Raw genomic sequence first — 12,374 nt, forward strand, 5'->3', positions numbered from 1 at the left:
TCTCCTACATAACCAAACAGTACAGAGATCAGGTACAGGGCATTGGGAAAATCAAAATGCAATCCATCAGGGTCAGCATGGTTTTATGAATGCTAAATCATGTTTGACTGATTTGATGGAGTTCTTTGGAGATGTAACAAGTGAAGTGGGTATTGGAGGTCCTGCAGCTGCAGCAGCTGGACTTCCAAAAAGCATTTCACAAGGTGGTACACAAAAGGTTAGTAATACAAGGTAGGATCCCACTGGCTTGGGGGTAATATATTGGCTTGATACAGAATTGGCTAACCAACAGAAAGTGAGTGGGAATAAATGGGTTTTTTTCTGGTTGGCAAGTTATAACTAGTGTTGTGCCACAGGATTCGGTCTTCAGGCCCCAGCTACTTACAACTTATATTAATGACTTGGATACAGGGATAGAATGTACAATAGCCAAATTTGCAGATGACAGTAATAGGTGGGAGAGCAAGTTGTCATGAAGAAATAAGATTTTAACAAATGGATACGAATAGGTTAGGTGAGTGGGCCCAAATGTTGCAGATGAAATTTCATGTGGATAAGTGCAAAGTTATCCATCTTGGTCAGTGGAATAAAAAGGCGGCTTATTACCTAAATAGAGAGAAACTTCAAAATGTTTTGGTGCAGAGGGATCGGAGTGTCCTCATGCATGAATCGCAGAAAGTTAGGATGCAGGTAATAAGGAAGGCAAATGGAATTTTGGTATTTGTTGCTAATGGAATGGAGTAAAAAGTAGCTAAGTGCTGTTGCAACTGTATAGGGCATTGATGAGACGACAATTTTGGTGTCCTTACTTCAGGAAGGATATTTATGCATTAAGAGGCAGTTCAAACAAGGTTCATGAGATTGGTTCCAGGGATAAAGAGCTCGTCTTATGAAGAGAGTTTGAACTGTTTAGGTCGAGACTCACTGGAGTTAAGAAGAATGAGAGGCAATCTAATTGAGGTATGCAAGATGCTAAAGGGGGTTGATCAGGATAGATGAAGAACAGATGTTTCCCCTTGTTGGACATTCTAGAATGAGGGGCCATAGTCTTAGCCAAAAGGCTGGCAGATCTAAAACAGGAATGAGGAGGAATTACTTCACTAAAGGGTTGTTAACCTGTGGAATTCTCTACCCCAGAGTGCAGTGGACGCCTGAACACTAAATAAACTTGAGATAGATAGGTTTTTAGTTATTAGCGGGATGAAGGGTTATGGGGGAGCGGGCCGGAAGGTGGAGTTGAGATCAGCCATGATCATATTGAATGGTGGAGTAGGCTTGATGAGCTGAACTGTCTGCTCCTGCATCTTATATTCCCCACAAAATATTTTGACCATTATACCCTGGGCCTGTTATTTCTAACCACCCTTAAACACAACTAATTCTTAACTAAAGACACACTTTTCATAAAGTCTGAACTACAGCCACTGTTACAAATGCAGTGGCCAATTTGCACACAGCAAGTTCCCACAAACAGCAATGGGGTCCCCAAAAGAGAAAATGCTGGAAAATCCCAGCAGGTCTGGCAGCATCTGAAAGGAGTGAAAAGAGCTAACGTTGCGAGTCTGGACAACCCTTTGTCAAAGCAATGGGGTAATGGCCAGATTACTTTTTCACATTACTGTGATGGTGGCGGAGACAGAAACATTGGCCAAGATAAGAGGACTTCTTGCTATTATTTAAAATGTAAAGGTACTTTATATGTCCACTTGAGTGTGAAGTCGGTATAACATCAAGAGACAGGATCTCCAATGGTTCAGAAATTCCTTAATACACAGTTACCCTAGACTGCACATTCAAGTACCTGGAGCAGGATTTGAGCTCAACCTTCTGACTCAAGGTGGTGCACTCCCACTGAGCTAAGGCTAAAAACAACAAGATGCTATGGCACTATTCTAAGAGCACACTCAAGTCCCAATCAACATCTTTTTTAATCACAAACAGAAACACGTCATTTAGCCTGTTTGTAGTATCTCACTGCATGTGCAATTTGCTGCTTTACATAACCATAGAACAGTAACTGCACTTCCAGCTAATTAATTTTGAATTGCTTTTGGATACTCTAAGAGATGCAACAACATGTTCCATATATATAAGCTATTTCTTTCCAATTCTTTTCTCTTTGTTCTTTCTTGGGATGTGGGTGCCACTGGCAAGGCCAGCATGTTGCCTAACCCTGAGTGCAGTTAAGAGTAAACCACATTGCCTTGGGTCTGAAGTCACGTGTATGCCAGACCGGGTAAGGACAGCAGATTCCCTTCCCTGAGGGACATTAGTGAACCAGATGGGTTTTTACAATCAATGATAGGTGTCATGGTCATCATTACCGAGACCAGCTTTATATTCCAAATTGATTAATTGAAGTTAGGTTCCTATGATTTGAAATAATATCTTGAAATAATATCCCCAGAGCATTAGGATTACTAGTCTAGTGAGATTTGAATTAAGTCACCGCCTCCCTGTATAGCAATGTTAAAAAAGGCATGGGTTTGTTTTTATATTTTCATTATCATCCTGGCACAACTATGGCCACAGGCCGCTGTCAATTTGCAGTCATTCATCATCACCTTTCTCATGCACCAACCCCTATACAATTCTCAAATCCTTGACTTCAAATATTTATAATTAGCCAGTGCAATGGGCTTTGAAGTACACCATACAGATACTATATGGCACAAGATGTGACATAGGCCCACACTAACTAACAAAATATGAACTGCAAGTGAAAACTTGAAAACATTAAGGGCTGCCCTCTTCAGATTCAATTACCTTGAGACATGGGTCAGAGTGGAATACACTGACACAAATTTTCCATTTTAACTCAACCGAGATACATTGCCAGTAATGATGGGACACAATCATGTCCGACCCAGGAAATTCTCCCTCAGGTGGACCCAAACCAGTGCTAAAGTGTGGCGACTAGGCGATTTTCACAGTAACTTCATTGCAGTGTTCATGTAAGATGACTTGCGACACTGAAAACAATAAACGTTTTGCTAATATATTAAGAGCAGAATGGCAAGAATCACACTTGCTGCAGCCTTCAAACTGCTGAATGGAATTTGCTTTCTCAATGCAATTTCCCCGACTTTCTGGATTTAAAAAGTTTAACTCCAGCCTCCCACCATCATAACAGCACAAGAAGCCAGGCATGAACACGATCCCTGCCAACCAGCATTGCCACCGTTCAAATCACAGGAAATAGTTGGATTGCATATTTTCCCTCTTACTATATTCTTCCAGTACAGCTGATGGCAAATCAAGGGATTTGATTGGGTAGAAATATGAAAGAAAGTTTCTTTGACATGTTTCCTGTCCCACCTCTAATAAATAAACAAAGTGGCAGAGGAAAGGCGAGGGAACAGAGATTCCCACGATGTTAAACACAACCTCAAGATCACAGATGAGATTCTGAGATATTGGTCAGAATTAGGGCAGATTTCAGTGGAGTCAGCATCCACGAGGTTTAATATGCCCACACCAGACTGCTATGTGGTGATTGCTATTGACAAGGAGGCCTGTACGTACAACAGCTGAGAAACATGATCATATCCGACTAATAACCCTGCTCCTGCGCTTCTTCCACCCATTCGCTTAGCAGTAATACTTATGCTAGCTGAGAACAATAGTCAGCAAAAGCTGACTCGGCAATACAACTGGATGGATCCCTATCCAGCCATTTTTATTCGGAATGAAAGCAAGAATTCCAGATGCTCTAATATCATGTGTTATCCTAGTTTGCTCAGAACTATTAAAATGTCTCCAATGAGATACTTTAAACATTTCACAGTATGCACTTATCATTTAAAAGATTGAAAACTCGTCAAGGTTCTAACATTTTTTTGTGAAGAGATAGTGTGTGAGAGATGTCACATTAAACCTCTGGGACAAGTGTGTGATAATAAATAATATTCCTAAATTCACAAAAGGTTTGCTGGTGGAAATGACCTAGGACCAAGAAAATACACTAACCCCACACTTTTTGGTTACAATGAAATGCATAATCTCAGTCCATGATACTTATCAACTTAACTACTTTTTGCCAATACTTTAATGAATTAATGATGCACGTGGAGGTTTATTTCCCCCGCTCCCTGCTGGGTTTTTAGGAATTCCCAGATTTCACAAGTATCACTATGCGACAACGTGAACAGTTTTGGTCACCAAATCTAACAAAAGATATACTGACATTTGAGAAAGTCCAGAGAAGGTTCACTAGGTTGCTCCCAGGTATGGGAGAATTTTATGAGGGGAGGTTGAGCAACTTTAGAATTAGACACAACCTTATTGAGACACATAGGATTCTCAGGAGGCTTGAGAGGGAGGTGCGAAGAGGTTGTTTCCTCTTGTAGAAGAGCGTAATGTCCTAACAATGTTAGGGGTTGTGGGTTTTAATGAAAAGAATGTGGTTGACGTAGATTCAAACTAACAGGTTTTAGTGAAACAGATCTTCTCTGCACTGCACAGCGTACACACTGAAAATTAAGCAGCACCCTGTGGCAACAGCCTAATGACATTACTATTAAATGTGATCAATTCATAAAACAACCTGAAACCCTTTTATCACATTTTTGGTCATTTTCTTCTTCACAGTTGTAATTCTTTCTTCCATGTTGTGAATTCATTTTGTACAACACAATTTTTCTTTAAAAACTTACCCAGATTCTTCTTCTGAAAATTCTGCTAAGGGGAAGATGGTCCAGCCCAACAACCTTTTGCAACGTGACCCATTTTGCCATAATTCGTGTACTGACTATCTTTGCTCCAACATTCACTCACTGAATGACTCATTTTGGCACATCTATGACATGCTTGTTGCAATTTTGACTTACTATGGACAGTTCCCAATTTGTGGATCTGCATTCCTGCACTAAATTGTGAAGCCTCATTAGCAGCCAGGTCCATCGACAGATTTCTACTGCTGTCTTTAAAGCAAGTTCAACAAGCAATCTTCTTTGGATAGCCTCATTTTGGAGATCGCAAACGAGACAAAGAGCATCTTCTAATGACTCAAACTCTGTGTTCTGCCAGCCATTTCAAGATTGCCACAAACTGAGCAATGCTTTTGTCTTCCACTTGTTTCCTTTGGTGGAAGCTGAATGGTTGGCTTCGAAGAGGAATGCTTCTCTCAGATCTTTGTCAAGTCATTGTAAGCTTTGGTTTGTGGCTCTGCTAGATGAATCAAATTCCAGAGCAACTCAAAGTTTTTACTTCCTATTGTACTGAGAAAATCTGCTCCGAGCAACTGGTTTTCAATTTTATTTGCTTGTACCGAGTACTCAAAACGGTCTACATTTTGATTTGATTTATTGTCACATGTATTGAGATCGTGAAAAGTATTGTTTCTTGCGTACCATACAGACAAAACATACCATTCATAGCGTACATAGCGGAGAAGGAAAGGAGAGGGTGCAGACTATAGTGTTACAGTCATAGCTAGGATATAGACAATGATCAGCTTAATGCAAGGTAGGTCCATTCAAAAGTCTGATGGCTGCAGGGAAGAAGCTGTTCTTGAGTCAGTTGGTATGTGATCTCATACTTTTGGATCTTATTCCTGATGGAAGGTGGTGGAAGAGAGAATGTCCGGGATGCATGGGGTTCTTGATGATATGCTGGCATACATAGGAACTTCATGATTCATTTTCTTAATTGAAAGGGCATATGGATCCCAATTGACCCATCATTTCCTTGCAGGCACTAGCAACTCGAGACTGGTAAGAATATATTTATAAAATATCTTCCCAGTACTCACCATTTTATCCTAGCCATACAGCTGACCAGCCCTTCTTTTCTTTACTGCCTGGAATCGCACCCTTCTGATTGGAAAAAACCCTCTTTGAAAACCACAGAGAGCTATTTTCTTACTTGGCCTTCCTGCATTGACAGTTCAATCTTTTGTCCTGTTGATGCTTCACCCCAGCATTCTAATATTCGGAGTGTGTAGATGCACAAATTCCTCTCTTCCGCTCAGGATCTTTTCTCGATATTTGTGGCAAAACAAAATCCCACTCGTAACCAAGTTTCTTTTTGCAATGTCCTAACTATAATAGGTATTGTGTGTTTTAACAAAAAGAATCAAAAACGTGGTTTGCACACGTAAAGTCAAACTAACACAGAAGGTTTTATTGAAAGATATTCTCTGCACTGCATAGAGTACAAATGGGAAGTAAAACAACAGCCTGTGGCAACGCTCCAATGACATCACCATCAAATCATGTGATCAGCTCTGAAAGCAGCATGCAATCCTTTTAAATATATAACAGAGTCGAGGACCAGAGGACATAATCTCAGAGTAAGGGGTCATCATTTAAGACAGAGATGAGAAGGAATTTCTTCTCTCAGAGGGGAGTGAATCTGTGGAATTCTTTACCACAGAGGGCTGTAGTGGCTGGGTCATCATGTTCAAGGCTGGGATAGACAGATTTTTAATCAGCAAGGGAATCAAGGATTATGGGGAAAGTGAAGTTAAGGATTATCACATCAGATCAGTCACGATCTAATTGAATAGGGGAGCAGACTCGATGAGCCGAATGACCTTCTTCTGTTCCTATGTTACGGTTTTATTCCTGAGACCCATTACCACGGGTTCGGAGTTCCTGCTCATGCTGAGCCGCTCGTCCACAGCAATTCCTGCTTAAATTGTTTCTATTTTCACCCTTTTGTTTTGTCTATGCCTGTCATAGAGGTTTACAGCATGGAAACAGGCCCTTCAGCCCAACTTGTCCATGCCGCCCTTTTTAAAACCCCAATTGCCCGCATTTGGCCCATATCCCTCTATACCCATCGTACCATGTAACTATCTAAATGCTTTTTAAAAGATAAAATTGTACCCGCCTCTACTACCACCTTTGGCAGCTTGTTCCAGACACTCACCACCCTCGGTGAAAATATTACCTCTCTAGACACTTTTGTATCTCTCCCCTCTCACCTTAAACCTATGCCCTCTAGTTTCAGACTCCCCTGCCTTTGGGAAAAGATATTGACTATCTACCTTGTCTATGCCCCTCAAGGTATAGCTCCAGAGAAAAAAGTCCCAGTCTATTCAGCCTCTCCTTATAACTCAATCCATCAAGTCCCGGTAGCATCCTAGTAAATCTTTTCTGCACTCTTTCTAGTTTAATAATATCCTTTCTATAATAAGGTGACCAGAACTGCACACAGTATTCCAAGTGTGGCCTTACCAATGTCTTGTACAATTTCAACAAGACATTCCAACTCCGGCATCCAATGTTCTGAGCAATGAAACCAAGCATGCCAAATGCCTTCTTCACCACTCTGTCCACCTGTGACTCCACTTTCAAGGAGCTATGAACATGTACCCCTAGATCTCTTTGTTCTGTAGCTCTCCCCAACGTCCGACCATTAACTGAGTAAGTCCTGCCCTGGTTCAATCTACCAAAATGCATTACCTCGCATTTGTCTAAATTAAACTCCATCTGCCATTCATCAGCCCACTGGCCCAATTGATCAAGATCCCATTGCAATTGGAGATATCTTTCTTCACTGTCCACTATGCCACCAATCTTGGTGTCATCTGCAAACTTACTAACCATGCCCCCATATTCTCATCCAAATCATTAATATAAATGACCAATAACAGTGGACCCAACACTGATCCCTGAGGCACACCACTGGCCACAGGCCTCCAGTTTGAAAAACAACTCTCTACAACCACCCTCTGGCTTCTGTCAAGAAGCCAATTTTGTATCCATTTAGATACCTCACCCTGGATCCTGAGAGATTTAACTTTATGCAACAACCTACCATGCGGTACCTTGTCAAAGGCCTTGCTAAAGTCCATGCAGACAACATCAACTGCACTGCCCTCATCTACCTTCTTGGTTACCCCTTCAAAAAACTCAATCAAATTTGTGAGACATGATTTTCCACTCACAAAGCCATGCTGACTGTCCCTAATCAGTCCCTGCATCTCTAAATGCCTGTAGATCCTGTCTCTCAAAATACCTTCCAACAATTTACCCACCACAGATGTGAGGCTCACTGGCCTGTAGTTCCCAGGCTTTTCCCTGCAGCCCTTTTTAAACAAAGGCACAACATTTGCCACGCTCCAATCTTCAGGCACCTCACCCGTGACTATCGATGATTCAAATATCTCGGCGAGGGGACCCGCAATTTCCTCCCTAGCCTCCCACAACGTCCTGGGATATACCTCATCAGGTCCCGCAGATTTATCTACCTTGATGCGCTTTAAGACTTCCAGCACCTCCTTCTCTGTAATATGTACACTCCTCAAGACATCACTATTTATTTCCCCAAGTTCCCTAACCTCAATTCTTTTCTCAACAGTAAGTACTGATGAGAAATATTCATTTAGGATCTCACCCATCTCTGTTGATCCGCACATAGATTACCTTGTTGATCCTTAAGAGACCCTACTCTCTCCCTTGTTACTCTTTTGCCCTTTATGTATTTGTAGAAGCTCTTTGGATTCTCCTTTGCCTCATCTGCCAAAACAATTTTGTGTCCCCTTTTTGCCCTCCAGATTTCTCCCTGAACTCTACTCCTACACCCCCTATACTCATCATTTCCAATAACACACTGCAGTGCCATGCTTTTTTTAAAATTCATTTTTATGGGATGTGGGCATCACTGGCTGGCCCAGCATTTATTGCACATCACTGCCCTCCATTTCAGAGGGCAGTTGAGAGTCAACCACATTGTTGTGGATCTGGAGTCACATGTAGGCCACACCAGAGAATCCCTTCCCTCAAGGACATGAGTGAACCAGATGCGTTTTTGTGACAATCGACAACGGCTTCATGGTCATCATTAGACTTTTAATTCCAGATTTTAATTGAATTCAAATTTCACCATCTACCATGGTGGGATTTGAACCGGGTTTCCCGGAGCATTACCCTGGGTCTCTGGATTGCTAGTCCAGTGATAATTTCACTGTGCCACTGCTCCTTTAATTAGTTTGCAAAATATTACTTGCTTACCAACACTTGCCCAACTTGGCAATGCAACTATTTTGTTCGTTGCTTAACTATAAGCAACACAGGATATCCCAGTGCTTCTTTCACAGAGGCAAAAATAATTCCAGTTCAGCATTCTACTCGAATCTAGATTTTACACCCTGAACACTCAACCGGCAAAATCTAGTTTAGAAATCTTTTCTGCTAAGTTACTGACTGGATGGACTGCTAACTTCAACATCCTGTACATTTCAGTTTCTGACCAAAGTCTGATGTAATGGGAAATTCCCCACGAACCAACGCTTAACTGTATATCCTTTGGCTTTAACACTGTTGTTTCCAACAGAAACAATGGTATTGACCCTTTCCTCCACACCACCCTCCCCCAACCCCTCAGCTCCTTACCAACCCCCAACAGAACACTGATTTATCAGACCGAAATATTTTTTGAATTAGAACTTTACTTAGGTGTCAGTTTTTCTTCAATGGCAGCAATAAAATTTGCATTTAAATAACATCTTTCACGACCTCAGGGGGTGCTAAAGCGCTTTAGTAACAATGAGGCACTTTCAGAAGCATAGTCACTGTTGTAACGTGGAAACATGGCAGCCAATTTGCACAGAGCAAGCTTCCATAGAGGGTGATAATGCCAGATAACATGCTTTTGCTTTATTGGTTGAGGAACAGATATTAATCAGGACACTGAAATGAATTAAAATAAAAACAAAATACTGCAGATGCTGGAAACCTAAAATAAAAACAGGGTTCTGGAAATGGTCTGGCAGCATCTGTGAAAAAATAGAGTGAACATTGAGTCAAATTAACAAAGTGTTATCTGACTACAAGAGTCACTCTGGGCACTCTTCTGTCAACCACAGTGGCACAGTGGTTAATACTACTGCCTCACAGCCCCAGGGACCTGGGTTTTTCTGGCCACCATCTGTGTGGAGTTTGCACGTTCTCCCCGTGTCTGCGTGGGTTTCCTCTGGGTGATCTGGTTTCCTCCCACAGTCCAAAGATGTGCAGGTTAGGTGATGAATGCATGGGGTTACAGAGATAAGGTGAAGGAGAGGGCCTGAGTAGGACGCTCCTTTGGATAGTCAGTGCATACTCAAAGGGCCAAATGTCCTCCTTTTGCACTGTCGGAATTCTATGGTTCGAGACTAACCGACAATACTCCTGATGAAAGCTGGGACAGTTTCAAGTGCTTACTTAGGGAATGGAGTGCATCAGGGAGAAACTACAAATCAAAGAAGATATCTCCCCTGGACTTCCAAGGTATGTTGGGGTATCTTAGGGTAATTTATTCTAGGTCAATAAAAGGTGTAGATTTTACCTGCTGTCCCAAGTATTTGAGTCCATCGAGATTCACCTTCCATTCAATAACGAGATGATATTGGCCCTTCTTTCCACCCCAGATCCTGACTAAGAAACAAGAAACAGAGGTATCAAGGCGGTCTGGCATCAAGCCAAAGTCTAAACTCCTCCACGTTGGATTCTGCAACATAAGCAAAATGAAAGGGAAAGATTAACCAGTGTAATCAATTAACTGTGTATAGTAGAAACTGAAAAGAAAAAAAAACTTCCTTTTCAACGTTCCCTTCACAATCACAACACGTTCACATGTCTTTACTTGTACTTTCGAAGTGTAGTTTTTGCTGTCATCCAGAAAACACAGCAGCCAATCTGCACACAGCAAGCTAAAACAAAAAGCAAAGTGATCATGACCAGATCACATTATTAATGGTGGTGATTGAAGGATAAATGTTGACCAAGATATCGGACAGAATTTCCCTGCTCTTCTTGAAAATAGCGTCATCGCATATTTAACATCTGCCTCAAAGGCAGATGGTGCCTTAGTTTAATGTCTCATCTGAAAGAGAGCAGTTCTGGCATTGCAGCACTTCCGCAATACTGCACTGGATTTTCAGCATAGATTTTTTGTGCTCAAGTCCTGGAATGCAACTTTATGAAAACCTTATGACTCTGAGGAACTGGGAAGAAACATCCAGACAAATTGCATGTGTTACACTGCCATCATCTACTTTGTTACTTCAAAAAATTCAATATTGAAAGTCAAGCAAGATTTTCCCATTTGAAGTTCTCTCCTTTAATAAATATTCCAACATCGATGTTAAACAGTTAGTTTCCCTGGAGATTGACTGTCCCCGTACAAAATCTCATAAGGGATCAGCCATTTAAGACAGATGAGGAGGAATTTCTTCATTCAGAGGGTGGCGAATCTTTGGAATTCTCTACCCCAGGAGGCTGTAGAACTGACTAAATCAAGTTATAAATCGACAGATTTTTGGGTTCTATTGACAGGGATATGGAGATGGTGGGCAATATGGTTAAGAGGTAGATAATCAGCCATGATCTGTTTGAATAGCAGAACAGGCTCATTGGGCTGGACATCCTACTCCTATTTCCTGTTTTCTCCCCTCTTAATTATGGAATTACATTAACTGTCCACTAGTCATCTGGCACTACAATGATTTCTAATAAACAATTAAATAGATTTAGTAATGGCTGTGCTATCCCAACCCTACAGTGCTTCAAAATACATGCATTCAATCCATTCATACCAGAGCTTCGTCCTCTTGGATTATTCAATACATGCCTGCTTACCTCATTGTTCATTTCATCATTCAATATCATGTTTAAAGTTTTTAAAGTTTAAAGTTTATTATTAGTCACAAATAAGGCTCACGTTAACACCGCAATGAAGTTACTGTTAAATTCCCCTAGTCGCCATACTCTGGCACCTGTTCAGGACAATCAACCTAACCAGCACATCTTTCAGACTGTGGGAAGAAACCGGAGCACCCAGAGGACACCCACACAGACACGGGGAGAACATGCAAACTTCACACACACAGTGACCCAAGCCGGGAATCGAACCTTGGTCCCTGGCGCTGTGAGGCAGCAGTGCTAACCGCTGTGCCACTATGCTGCCCATGTCTGTTTATTTCCCTGATAAATACCAAACAAAATAATTATTGGAAATTTCTTCCCTCAGTTGTTACCTGTGGTTTCATCCTGCCCATACCTTAAAGGTTGTATTGCCATTGCAGTTTTTTTTTAATTGATGCATCTGTGAATTACTATTTTGTTCCAGGTTTTTGAAAATTTTGTTGCTGCTCTTCACTTTTTCTCTATTTCTCCAATCGCTTTGTAGTTTCTCTTACTCTGCAATCCTGTCTACGTACTAACCCTCAATTGTTCTCTTATGTTTATATCCATCCGTGAAGTTTAGTGGAATATGTTTTTCCTGCACTTGTTGAACACCATTTTAAAAAATATTTGCCATTCTTACCCTGAATCATTCTTTGCCAATATCATTACCCATTTTATTTTCCCAACTTCTATTCTCAGCCTCTCAAAAATCAGCTTTTCTCCAACCTATCAACTTGGTTTTGGACATTCTTCTGTCCTCCC

General features: G+C 41.2%; 1 protein-coding gene across 2 annotated transcripts in view; it reads right to left on the reverse strand.

The window, feature by feature from the left end:
- uvrag (UV radiation resistance associated gene) overlaps positions 1-12,374 on the reverse strand; it is a 331,221-nt gene that overhangs the window by 269,389 nt on the left and 49,458 nt on the right. For both annotated transcript variants that reach the window (XM_078222567.1, XM_078222566.1), the window contains exon 4: positions 10,273-10,434. In XM_078222567.1, the coding sequence (XP_078078693.1) occupies positions 10,273-10,434 (162 nt within the window). The remainder of the gene's footprint in view (positions 1-10,272; positions 10,435-12,374) is intronic.

This window comes from Mustelus asterias, chromosome 10, assembly GCF_964213995.1.
Source record: "Mustelus asterias chromosome 10, sMusAst1.hap1.1, whole genome shotgun sequence".
Lineage (NCBI taxonomy): Eukaryota > Metazoa > Chordata > Chondrichthyes > Carcharhiniformes > Triakidae > Mustelus > Mustelus asterias.